Source organism: Mugil cephalus, chromosome 4 (assembly GCF_022458985.1).
Source record: "Mugil cephalus isolate CIBA_MC_2020 chromosome 4, CIBA_Mcephalus_1.1, whole genome shotgun sequence".
In the NCBI taxonomy this organism is placed as follows: Eukaryota; Metazoa; Chordata; class Actinopteri; order Mugiliformes; family Mugilidae; genus Mugil; species Mugil cephalus.
Genome location: NC_061773.1, coordinates 3,328,044 through 3,338,434, shown reverse-complemented (window position 1 = coordinate 3,338,434; position 10,391 = coordinate 3,328,044). Strand labels below are relative to the sequence as shown.

The window sequence follows — 10,391 nt, the reverse complement described above, 5'->3', positions numbered from 1 at the left end:
GTCCACGATAGCTGAAAGGGGTGGTACTTACGGGTATTACTTCCGCTTATTTTCCCTAGTAACCCACATGGAAACCGATTTCCCTGTGTTTTGAGTTTCGGCGCCGATTGAGGCGGTGAGAAAAAGCCAAGGCGCATAGGAAAGACTGTACTTGTTTTTACCGATTTTGGTCATTTTCACACCACATATTTGTGCATACAACGCAACTATGAAAATCGAGGAGGTGAAAAGCACGACAAAAACCCAGCGGATCGCTTCTCACAGTCACGTCAAAGGACTCGGGCTGGATGAGGCCGGCAATGCTAAGCAGTCAGCATGTGGACTGGTCGGCCAGGAAGCTGCAAGAGAGGTAATATTTATGTCCCATTTTACCTATGATGTTAATGTCCTCTTTGCAGGACTTACTGGGAGGGTTGGGAATTATTTACGGGGACAATTTGTTACGTTACTTTCGGTAATGCACACCAAGAGCTAATTCCGTTAGCACTGCGGTGTCGCTGTTTCGTTCTCGGGTCAGAGGTCAAGTGAAGAGAATATCCACCCTAAATATAAGTCAATTCATTCAATTAATTCACACAATTCATTTTATTTTGTGTGTGTTTTTAACCATTATTAAATCCAGCTGGACAGCAATGACATTACAAGTAGTTGATGCGTTTAAGTCGAAAAGTGATAGTCATGTTATTGAAATTTGGAAATATTTTCTCAATGAAAGACCTACAGATTTACACAGAATTCACCAGGATATAATCTCACGATGTCAGAATGCAGTTAACAACAAATCTGTTACTGTTTAAAGCTGTACAGCATACATCTATTGCAGTTATTTGTTTTATTTACAATATAAAGGTGTTGACCTGGCCTCCAGGTGTGATGTCCCGTGCAACATATTATCATAGTGGAGGCAGATAAGCTGTGGATAGCATTGAAAAGATTAGGAATTATCGAACTACTGCCACAGTTTAATATGAGGTCAAGCTTAATATAATATCCACCTTGTCATAATCACAGGTCAAGTGAACAACAATGAGCAAATCTGAGCAGCAAATGAACATTTAGTCTTCAAACTGATGTGTTTTAATTGGGAAATGGGGCAAGTAGATTAAGGAGGCTAAAGGGCGAGTGAGAGCATCTCCCCAACTACAGCTCTTGTGGGGTGTTCCTGGTCTGTAGTGGTCAGTATCTATCAAAAGTGGTCCAAGGAAGGAAAAGCAGTGAACTGGTGACAGGGTCATGGTTGATCAAGGCTCACTGATGCAAAGGCTCAGTAGTTCTTAAAAAGTTCATGCTGGTTCTGATGTAAAGATAACATGTGCTCCACAGTTTGCACCACTGCTGCAAGCTCCTTTAATGGGCATGTAAGCATCAGAATAGGATCACGAATAAATGGAAAAATAAATAAATAAATAAGTGTCAGGTTGCAAGGAACATCCCCTTGCCATTTACATGCGTGTGTTCTTTTCCAGAAGAACATTAGATCCCAATTGACAATATCAATGTTATTTATTGTATTAAAGTGTGTTAAATTTATATAAAGCACTTTTGTCTTTCTCCAGGCTTGTGGCATCATTGTTGAGCTGATCCGCTCAAAAAAGATGGCAGGAAGGGCAGTTTTACTGGCAGGGCCACCAGGAACTGGCAAGGTAAGTGTGCAGTGTTCATTAATCACAAAGATGGTAGTAAATTGTAAGTGGTTTCTGTTGCTGCTGCAGATTATCACCCTTTCTTCTTTCTATTTCTACTTCCCTACCATCAGACTGCCCTCGCCTTGGCTGTAGCACAGGAGCTGGGAAACAAAGTACCCTTCTGCCCCATGGTCGGTAGTGAGGTCTACTCGTCTGAGATTAAAAAAACTGAAGTGCTGATGGAGAACTTCAGGAGAGCAATTGGTGAGTGTCACACAGATGGCTCGAAATCAATGTCTGTCAGAGAATCTAGATGCCACTGACTTAGAGAATACCCTGATCAGCCACAACATTATGACCACTGACAGGGGGGAGTAAATAACATTGAGCATCTTGTGACAATTCAGTGTTCTGCTGGGAAACATTTGGACCTGACATTCATTCATGTGGATGTTAAGTAGACATATAGCACCCACCTAGACCAGATCAGACACCCCCACCCCATAGTAATGACACTACTTAATAGCAGCAGCCATCCCCAGCAGGATGCAGCCTGACACACACACACACACGAAAACACTTTAGGAACAACTAAAAAAAACATGAAGATCAGCACAGGGTGTTGTCCTGGCCTCCAAATTCACTAGATCCCAAACTGATCAAGTATCTGTGGGCCCCTCCCCTCAACCCATAGGACCCAAAGACCCCCACTAACAACGTTCTTTTACCAGACACCACAGGACACCCTCAGAAGACCCATGTCCATTCTCTGATGTGTCATAACTGTTTTAGCGGAACAAGGGAGACCTACAAACGGGATTTTAATGACATATGTTAAATGCTCCCCTATAAAGAGTCCTTGACTAGGGACAACAAGGTGTCCTGCTCACAGCGTTGTCATGAGCTGAAATGCAACACTTGAAAGCGGATTTATAGAGGGTTGTTGAGAAAGAAAGAAAAGATGGCGAGGGAAAGGGGTTTGTCTGACTGCTGACGTTATCTGTCGAACATGGAGGAAATGGAGCTTAGCTAGAGGGAGAGGTGGACATCGGCACATTTGCTGCTGGGAGTGGGTTTCATATGAGGGTTGTCATCACTTTGTCAATAACAGCATTGTAACAGACAGTCCCCGCCTTAAGCACTGATCTCTGACCCTCAGCACTGAGCAACAGGCACCTGTGTGCGGCTCTTACTCGAGGCCACAGGCTGCGTGAAAGAGGAACAAGAACGCGATCATGTTACACTGAATGATGTCCTGGCATTTCATGGGCACGCGGACACACGTGTTCTTTTTCGTAATAAGGTACATTGTTCAGTAGGATGTGGTGGCTTAGCCGATACAGGAATATAAAGGCCCAATTGAGTTCTGTGCATGACTGTAATGCTGCCCACATTCAGGTCTCCGCATCAAAGAAACAAAGGAGGTGTATGAAGGCGAGGTGACAGAGCTGACCCCCTGTGAGACTGAGAATCCCATGGGTGGTTACGGAAAAACCATCAGCCACGTCATCATCGGACTGAAGACGGGCAAAGGCACAAAGCAGCTCAAGGTCAGACAGGGAGTTTGAATTTTTGGTTTCTAGACTTTTCAATGTGAAATTCTCCTGTTACTGATTGGAAAGAAAATTCAGCCAAGCTCTTTGTACAAACAGTGGGATAACTATTATAATGAACAATACTAAAAATACACGCTTTTAAAGTACTAATTCCTGTCCATGTTTTCTGCAGGCATTTGTTTTTTAAATTTATAGTCATGACGGTGGTTTTAGTAGTCATGTCTGACGCAATAATGCAGATGGAGAAGATAGGAGTCTGTCTTTTACTAAAGAGCGCTGTTGTGTTGTTTATAGCTGGATCCCAGTATTTACGAGAGTCTCCAGAAAGAGCGCGTGGAAGTTGGAGACGTGATCTACATCGAAGCCAACAGCGGAGCCGTCAAGGTAAACCGCGTTCGTCTAATTAACCAGAGAGAAGTTATGGTTTCTGCCGTGCCTGTCCTCTTCGGCTCTCCCGGGTGCCGTGCTTTCATCTCTCTCAGTTCTCCGTGAAGGCTCTGCTGCATTTCTGACGTGCTCTGGAATGAGCCTCTCTCATTCCTGCAGCCCTTTGCGCTCCTTCTATCTCCTCCATCGCCCACAATGCCTCTTTTCCAGCAGCGGGGTTGTGGCCTCCTTTGACAGGCCCGCGTTGACGGTTCCTTTAATCGGTGCAGGTGGGCCGGGGGCGCCGGTCAGCTCTAGTCAGAGGGCAAAGGAGGAGGGCTGGGTGACACATTTGTTGCTGTTGACAGCAATTTCATGACTTGCCTTTTTCAAACCCTTTCATCCCTCCTCTCCGCGACAGCCTGGCACTGAGTTCAATAGTACACCTGCTCTCCCTCCTCCTGTGCTCTGTCTTTTGTTTCATGGCTGACCTGAGCAATGTGAGGCAGCTTTTTTAATCATCACTATATATATCTTTGTTATTTCACTTTTATAGAGACAAGGTCGTTGCGACACCTTTGCGACAGAGTTTGACCTCGAGGCAGAGGAGTACGTTCCACTGCCCAAAGGAGATGTCCACAAAAAGAAGGAGATCGTCCAAGATGTCACTCTACATGACCTGGATGTTGCAAACGCCCGACCACAGGTAAAATAAAAACAGTATCATCAAAAAGAAATGAAAGCATCTGTCCACACCCTACAGTCTACATTATGTATAACCCTTTAAATATTAACTTGTTTTCTGTCAGGGAGGCCAGGACATTCTCTCCATGATGGGACAGCTCATGAAGCCCAAAAAGACAGAAATCACAGGTAGAGCAAAGCTGACAGCAGCCCTGATCCAAACCCCACAGGCTTTGTTTGTGACATCAGTTGTCGTTACCTCGCTCCAGATAAGCTCCGTGCTGAGATCAACAAGGTGGTGAACCGCTACATAGACCAAGGCGTGGCTGAGCTCGTACCCGGTGTGCTGTTCGTGGACGAGGTGCATATGCTGGACATCGAATGCTTCACATACCTCCACCGAGCGCTGGAGAGCACCATCGCCCCCATCGTTGTGTTCGCTTCAAACAGGGGCAACTGTCTAATCAGGTGAGAGGGATTAATTAATTAATTGCGGGGAAGTCTTCAACTTCAAACAGAAACAGTGGTTTTGTTGATAAAGTTCATAAGTTTAACGGTTGATTTATGCTCCCAGGGGAACGGAAGACATCAGCTCCCCACATGGGATACCTCTGGACTTGCTGGACAGAGTCATGATAATCCGCACCATGTTGTACACGCCACAGGAGATGAAGCAGGTGAGTCTTACCGGCAAAACACCTGAACTTGTTACATGTGATTATCTCACGTGTGTGTGTCACTAACAAGCCTGTGATTGCAGATCATCAAGATCCGTGCCCAGACTGAGGGGATCGCCATCAGCGAGGAAGCTCTCACACACCTAGCAGAGATCGGCACCAAGACCACCCTCAGGTACAGACATACAGAGTTTCCCCTGGTCCACTGAGGTTGTTTTGGAGACTGCATAAATCTGCACCAGTTCTTCATATTTATCTCTCTGCAAGGAAAACTGCTTAGAGAGCCAGACTAACACTACAGTCAAACACTGCAGATGTCATTGTTGGAATATGTGACCTCTTAAAACTGGCAGCTTCCAGTTTGCCAAATCCACAAAGAAGAAAAAACAGAGCTTCAGTGAGAAGGTGGAGTTGGAGACATATGGCTTTGTTGCACTGTGGTCACTGACAGAAGTTCAGATTAACTGGGGACAGGAAAGTTCTGTGTTTGCTCCAGTAATTCATGGAAGAGCAAACTGGTCTTTAGGTTCGCAAATCGAGCTTAAGTTGAACCAACATGAACCAACTGTTCAGTGAAGTAAATAGTAATTGCACAAAAAAAGCAGCTGAAGAATCTTCAAGTCCGACAGCATTGTGGTGAGAAACATGAAATCAGTGAAATGTGGTTATTTTTATCCATCCTTTTGATCTGATTAATTGAGCAGCTGTAGTGTTCGATTTACTTCCTGATGTCAGCACTACACTCTCAGCAACAACTGGTGAGTCTCATGAGTACGGTGTTATTTAGTCCTATCTGGTGGCAAGTGGAAAGATTTTTTTGGAAGGATTTCACATAACCCAAAGAGAAATACTTGAAGGACTGAAGCAAAGAGAGCACATACTAAATACTATATATATATATATATATATATATTATATATATATATATATATATATATATATATATATTATATATATGTTATGTATGTATATATGTATATGTATGTATATATATATGTATATGTATGTATATATGTATGTATATGTATGTATATATGTATGTATATGTATGTACAGTGGGGGAAATAAGTATTTGATCCCCTGCTGAATTTGTAAGTTTGCCCACTTCCATAGAAATGATCAGACTCTGGTTTTTATGGTTGTTTACTGGTTATGGGTATAGACAGAATATCAGTCGAAAATGCATAAAAAACACACAATCTAAAAGTTATAAATTGTTATGTATTTTATTAAGGGAAATAAGTATTTGATCCCCAACAATTCACTTAGAATTCAGGCTCCTACAGATTGGCTGGTGCGCATGTGGCACACAGCTGTGCTCAGTCAACTAATTACCAATACTCCTGATCTTAACTCGTCATGTATATAAAGCACACCTGCTCTAAGAATCAGTTTCTTACATTCCAACTTCTACAGCACCATGGGCAAGACCAAAGAGCTGTCAAAAGATGTCAGGGACAAGATTGTAGACCTGCACAAGGCTGGTATAGGTTACAAAACCATCAGCAAAAGGCTTGGTGAGAAGGTGACAACTATTGGTGCCATTATTCGCAAGTGGAAGACCCATAAAAGGACCATCAACTGTCCTCGGTCTGGAGCTCCCCGCAAAATCTCGCCTCATGGAGTGAGGATGATGATGAGAAAGGTGAGGGAGCAGCCTAAAACAACACGGCAGGAGCTTGTTAATGATCTGGAAGCAGTTGGGACCTCCGTCACCAAGAAAACAGTTGGCAACACACTGCGCCGTTATGGATTGAACTCTTGCAGTGCCCGCAAGGTCCCCCTGCTCAAGAAGGCACATGTACAGGCCCGCCTTAAGTTTGCCAGTGAACATCTAAATGACTCAGAGAAGGCTTGGGAGAAAGTGCTGTGGTCTGACGAAACCAAAGTTGAGCTATTTGGCATTAACTCGACCCGCCGTGTTTGGAGGATGAAAAAACGTGAGTATGACCCAAAGAACACCATACCCACGGTTAAGCATGGAGGTGGAAACATCATGTTTTGGGGCTGTTTTTCAGCAAAGGGTACAGGGCAACTTCACCGCATTATGGGGCCAATGAATGCAGCCATGTACTGTAACATCTTGGACAAAAACCTTCTTTCCTCAGCAAGAACACTGAAGATGCCTCGTGGGTGGGTTTTCCAACATGACAATGACCCAAAACATACTGCCAGGACAACAAAGGAGTGGCTCAAGAAGAAGCATATTAAGGTCATGGAGTGGCCTAGTCAGTCTCCAGACCTTAACCTGATCGAAAACCTGTGGAGGGAGCTGAAGCTCCGAGTTTCCAAGAGGCAGCCAAGAAACTTGAAGGATTTAGAGACTGTCTGTAAAGATGAATGGGCCAAAATCCCTCCTGCGCTGTGTGCAAACCTGGTGACCAACTACAAGAAACGTCTCATCGCTGTGCTTGCCAACAAAGGTTTCTCTACAAAGTACTGACTTGTGTTGTGCTTGGGGATCAAATACTTATTTCCCTTAATAAAATACATAACAATTTATAACTTTTAGATTGTGTGTTTTTTATGCATTTTCGACTGATATTCTGTCTATACCCATAACCAGTAAACAACCATAAAAACCAGAGTCTGATCATTTCTATGGAAGTGGGCAAACTTACAAATTCAGCAGGGGATCAAATACTTATTTCCCCCACTGTATATATGTATGTATATGTATGTATATGTATGTATATGTATGTATATGTATGTATATATGTATGTATATATATATATATATATGTATGTATATATATGTATGTATATATGTATGTATATATATATATATATATGTATGTATATATATGTATGTATGTATGTATGTATATATATATATGTATGTATGTATGTATGTATATATGTATATATGTATGTATGTATATATATACTTTGTGAGAGTACTCAGTGGCTCATCATCTTTGTGTCCTCTACAGATACGCTGTACAGCTGCTGACACCAGCCAGTCTGCTGGGTCGCGTTCAGGGAAAAGAGACTGTGGAGAGGGAGCAGGTGGAGGAGATCAATGAGTTGTTCTACGATGCAAAGTCTTCAGCCAAAATCCTCCAAGACCAGCATCACAAGTTTATGAAATAAAACTGGAGCCCCCCCCCCCCCCCACCCCCACCCTTTTTTTCTGTAACAGTTCCCAGGACTGGTGTTCTCCTACGGTTGGTTCACTTTATTTCTTCATCCATGCTTGTTGCATTTTTCCACCTTTATTTTCTCCACCATGGCTCATTCTAGTGTCCCAGCCTCTGTTACATTCACTGTAGTTGTTTTGTACTAATAAAGTTTTAGTCATTCCATTTGTTCATAAACATATTTGAATAAAAATTAAAAAAAAAAAAAAACATGTTGCGGCAGTTTTCCTTTTTTATATATATTTTGTGATGTTACATTTTGCACTGAAAACAAAGACAGGGCAGATTGAAGAGAAGACATTTGCACATTTCTGAGACTTTTTATTGATTTTAAAGTGTAAACATTTGATAAACCATCGGTTTAGACACACACAGAAAAATCAGTCTCAATACACTTATCTGCCATAACATGTTCATGGTGTTCATGGTGCTGACTTGGCTTCCAAATTCCCTCGATCTCAGTCCAGACGATCATTTCTGGGATTTTCAGTACAAACAACTTCAACCAATGGAGCCACCGACCTTCAGAGGTGGAGTCCATGTCTCTCCAGTTGAGGGCAGGCGATCACAATGTTATGGCTGATCTATGTATTGTCCTCACTAAAACTGGGGTACTGCAAGCACGGAAAACTAATAATAGATACATTAACAAATCAAAATGTCATACATTTAAACTTGATTTATCAGTTAATTGTTCAATGTTCAGCACTATTGTAAAATGTGCTGTGACCATAAACAAACGTGACAGCATGAACCCTCTGAAACAATGAGCTTTAAGCAAGATTTCTTTCGTTAATGGAAGACATCAGGGAAACAACTGTTCCACACCCCTTAACATGGGACAGCTGCTGTCCAGTCCTGGTCTGGAAGTCTCCCTCTACTTCTTGATCGGTCGAGTTGAGCGCGTGTTGAAAGCCGTCTCCGCTCCTGACCTCACTCCACTGAACACAGAGGGAGCCGCTTTACCTGATTTCTCTGCGAAGAGCAAGGGTCGACTATGAAAATACATCACTGTGAAGGTGGCCTTGAGTAGATACTGAGCAGACGAGGCTGCGTGAGGACAAATCCCACCGGGTGAGCTCTGCCACCATCACAACACAACTCTGTATATGGAGTGGAAACTTAGGCGACATGAGAAAAGCCCCCTGGGATCCCTCACTGCCCTAATGTGAGTTAATCTCAGTTAGATCTAGAAAGCAACTATTTTCTTAAAATCTACTGTCAGTGCATATTTCTCACCGCACTCCTCCATGACTTCAAACGTCTTGCTCTTTACACGCCTGCCAGTATCCAGTTTGCTCCTGGCCTCAGTCAGGTCCTCTTCTCTCACTTCAGGGCGCTGCATTTTTTCATCTTCCTGATCGGGCTGAAGGACAGTACAGCAGGATCAGAGAGTCTGCAGCAGCTCCTTTCTACCGTGTGAAGAAAATATGAATTGATTCTTACCTGAGACATGATGTAGCTGGAGACAACCTGTAAGAAATCCTCTTCTTTCTCCTGTAAGCTCACTCAGCTCAACACACACTGGCTTATATACACACAATCTAAGAGGGATTCTCTAGTGGAAAAATAAATCTCTCTGCCTTAGACTAATAAATGACGTAATGAGAGAACGGGCTCCTCCCCTCTTCTGTCTCTGGTTTTTCTCATGGGCTGCTCTCCTCAGCTGTATCATTATAAGATGATGAGATCACAGCCATGATTTGCGCCATTACATTTCACCAAATAAATCCCAGAGGTGCAGGAAGATGACAAAATCTGTTCAGCGGATTCCTTCCTGAAACCACCAGTTCCTTATGGCGCTGGCAACAAACAGGCCGAGCAAACAGTGCTCAAAGTTCACATTCTGAGGATAAGGCCTTATCTGTGTCAAGACATCAAGCTCTACTCTGATCCCGACTCATGCAGAATTATACGTTACAGAGGAGCAGAGAGGAGAATAAACAAGCACTGACCCCTCTTTAAAAGAATGTCATTCCGCCCACTTCCTGCTCATTTCCTATACTTACATCATTTTTCAGCCTTCGGGGATCCTGAAGTTAGTTAGAGGAAAGAACCACAAATATCTAGAGACCGCAACATGTCATTAATCAGTGAACTCACTGAGCTGAGCTTAGAAACAGCACTGTTAAAAATAGTTTTTAAGATCACTGGAGTGAAACAAAGAGATCTCTCTTTAACTAACAGATCCCCAGACAGTAGAGAGCATTTAGGTTTCATCTGAACACGTCTTTCCAAGTGAAGTTTCTCTGTTGGCATCAGATGTTGATTTACCTTCCTATAAAATGAACCATTATTTAACATTCGTTCTGCAGTTTAACAAATTAACGTTTTGTGCACTTG

General features: G+C 42.9%; 2 protein-coding genes across 2 annotated transcripts; one reads left to right on the top strand and one right to left on the bottom strand.

Annotated features, from left to right (window-relative positions):
• Nucleotides 1-49: 49 nt before the first annotated feature.
• On the top strand, nucleotides 50-8,780 carry ruvbl1 (RuvB-like AAA ATPase 1). The gene is made up of 11 exons (XM_047582204.1): nucleotides 50-349; nucleotides 1,557-1,643; nucleotides 1,757-1,889; nucleotides 3,024-3,175; nucleotides 3,476-3,565; nucleotides 4,104-4,253; nucleotides 4,357-4,420; nucleotides 4,501-4,699; nucleotides 4,806-4,908; nucleotides 4,992-5,083; nucleotides 7,842-8,780. Exons 1-11 carry the CDS (start codon nucleotides 209-211, stop codon nucleotides 7,999-8,001), a joined length of 1,371 nt encoding a protein of 456 aa, XP_047438160.1. The 5' UTR covers nucleotides 50-208; the 3' UTR covers nucleotides 8,002-8,780.
• Nucleotides 8,349-9,932, bottom strand: mustn1a (musculoskeletal, embryonic nuclear protein 1a). Its single transcript, XM_047582205.1, has 3 exons — nucleotides 9,495-9,932; nucleotides 9,288-9,414; nucleotides 8,349-9,023 (listed from the first exon to the last, which is right to left on the bottom strand). The coding sequence occupies exons 1-3, from the start codon at nucleotides 9,501-9,503 to the stop codon at nucleotides 8,926-8,928; spliced, it is 234 nt and encodes a 77-aa protein (XP_047438161.1). The 5' UTR covers nucleotides 9,504-9,932; the 3' UTR covers nucleotides 8,349-8,925.
• Between the last annotated feature and the right edge of the window lie 459 nt (nucleotides 9,933-10,391).

Bases quoted from the DNA above. Each gene is read 5' to 3' on its own strand.
- mustn1a (XM_047582205.1), bottom strand. The intron at 9,024-9,287 runs GTGAGAAATATG...TGCTCTTCGCAG, and splicing joins TGAAGTCATGGAGGAGTGCG to AGAAATCAGGTAAAGCGGCT.
- ruvbl1 (XM_047582204.1), top strand. From the start codon at position 209: ATGAAAATCGAGGAGGTGAAAAGCACGACAAAAACCCAGCGGATCGCT. The intron at 1,890-3,023 runs GTGAGTGTCACA...GCCCACATTCAG, and splicing joins GAACTTCAGGAGAGCAATTG to GTCTCCGCATCAAAGAAACA. The intron at 3,176-3,475 runs GTCAGACAGGGA...TGTTGTTTATAG, and splicing joins AAGGCACAAAGCAGCTCAAG to CTGGATCCCAGTATTTACGA.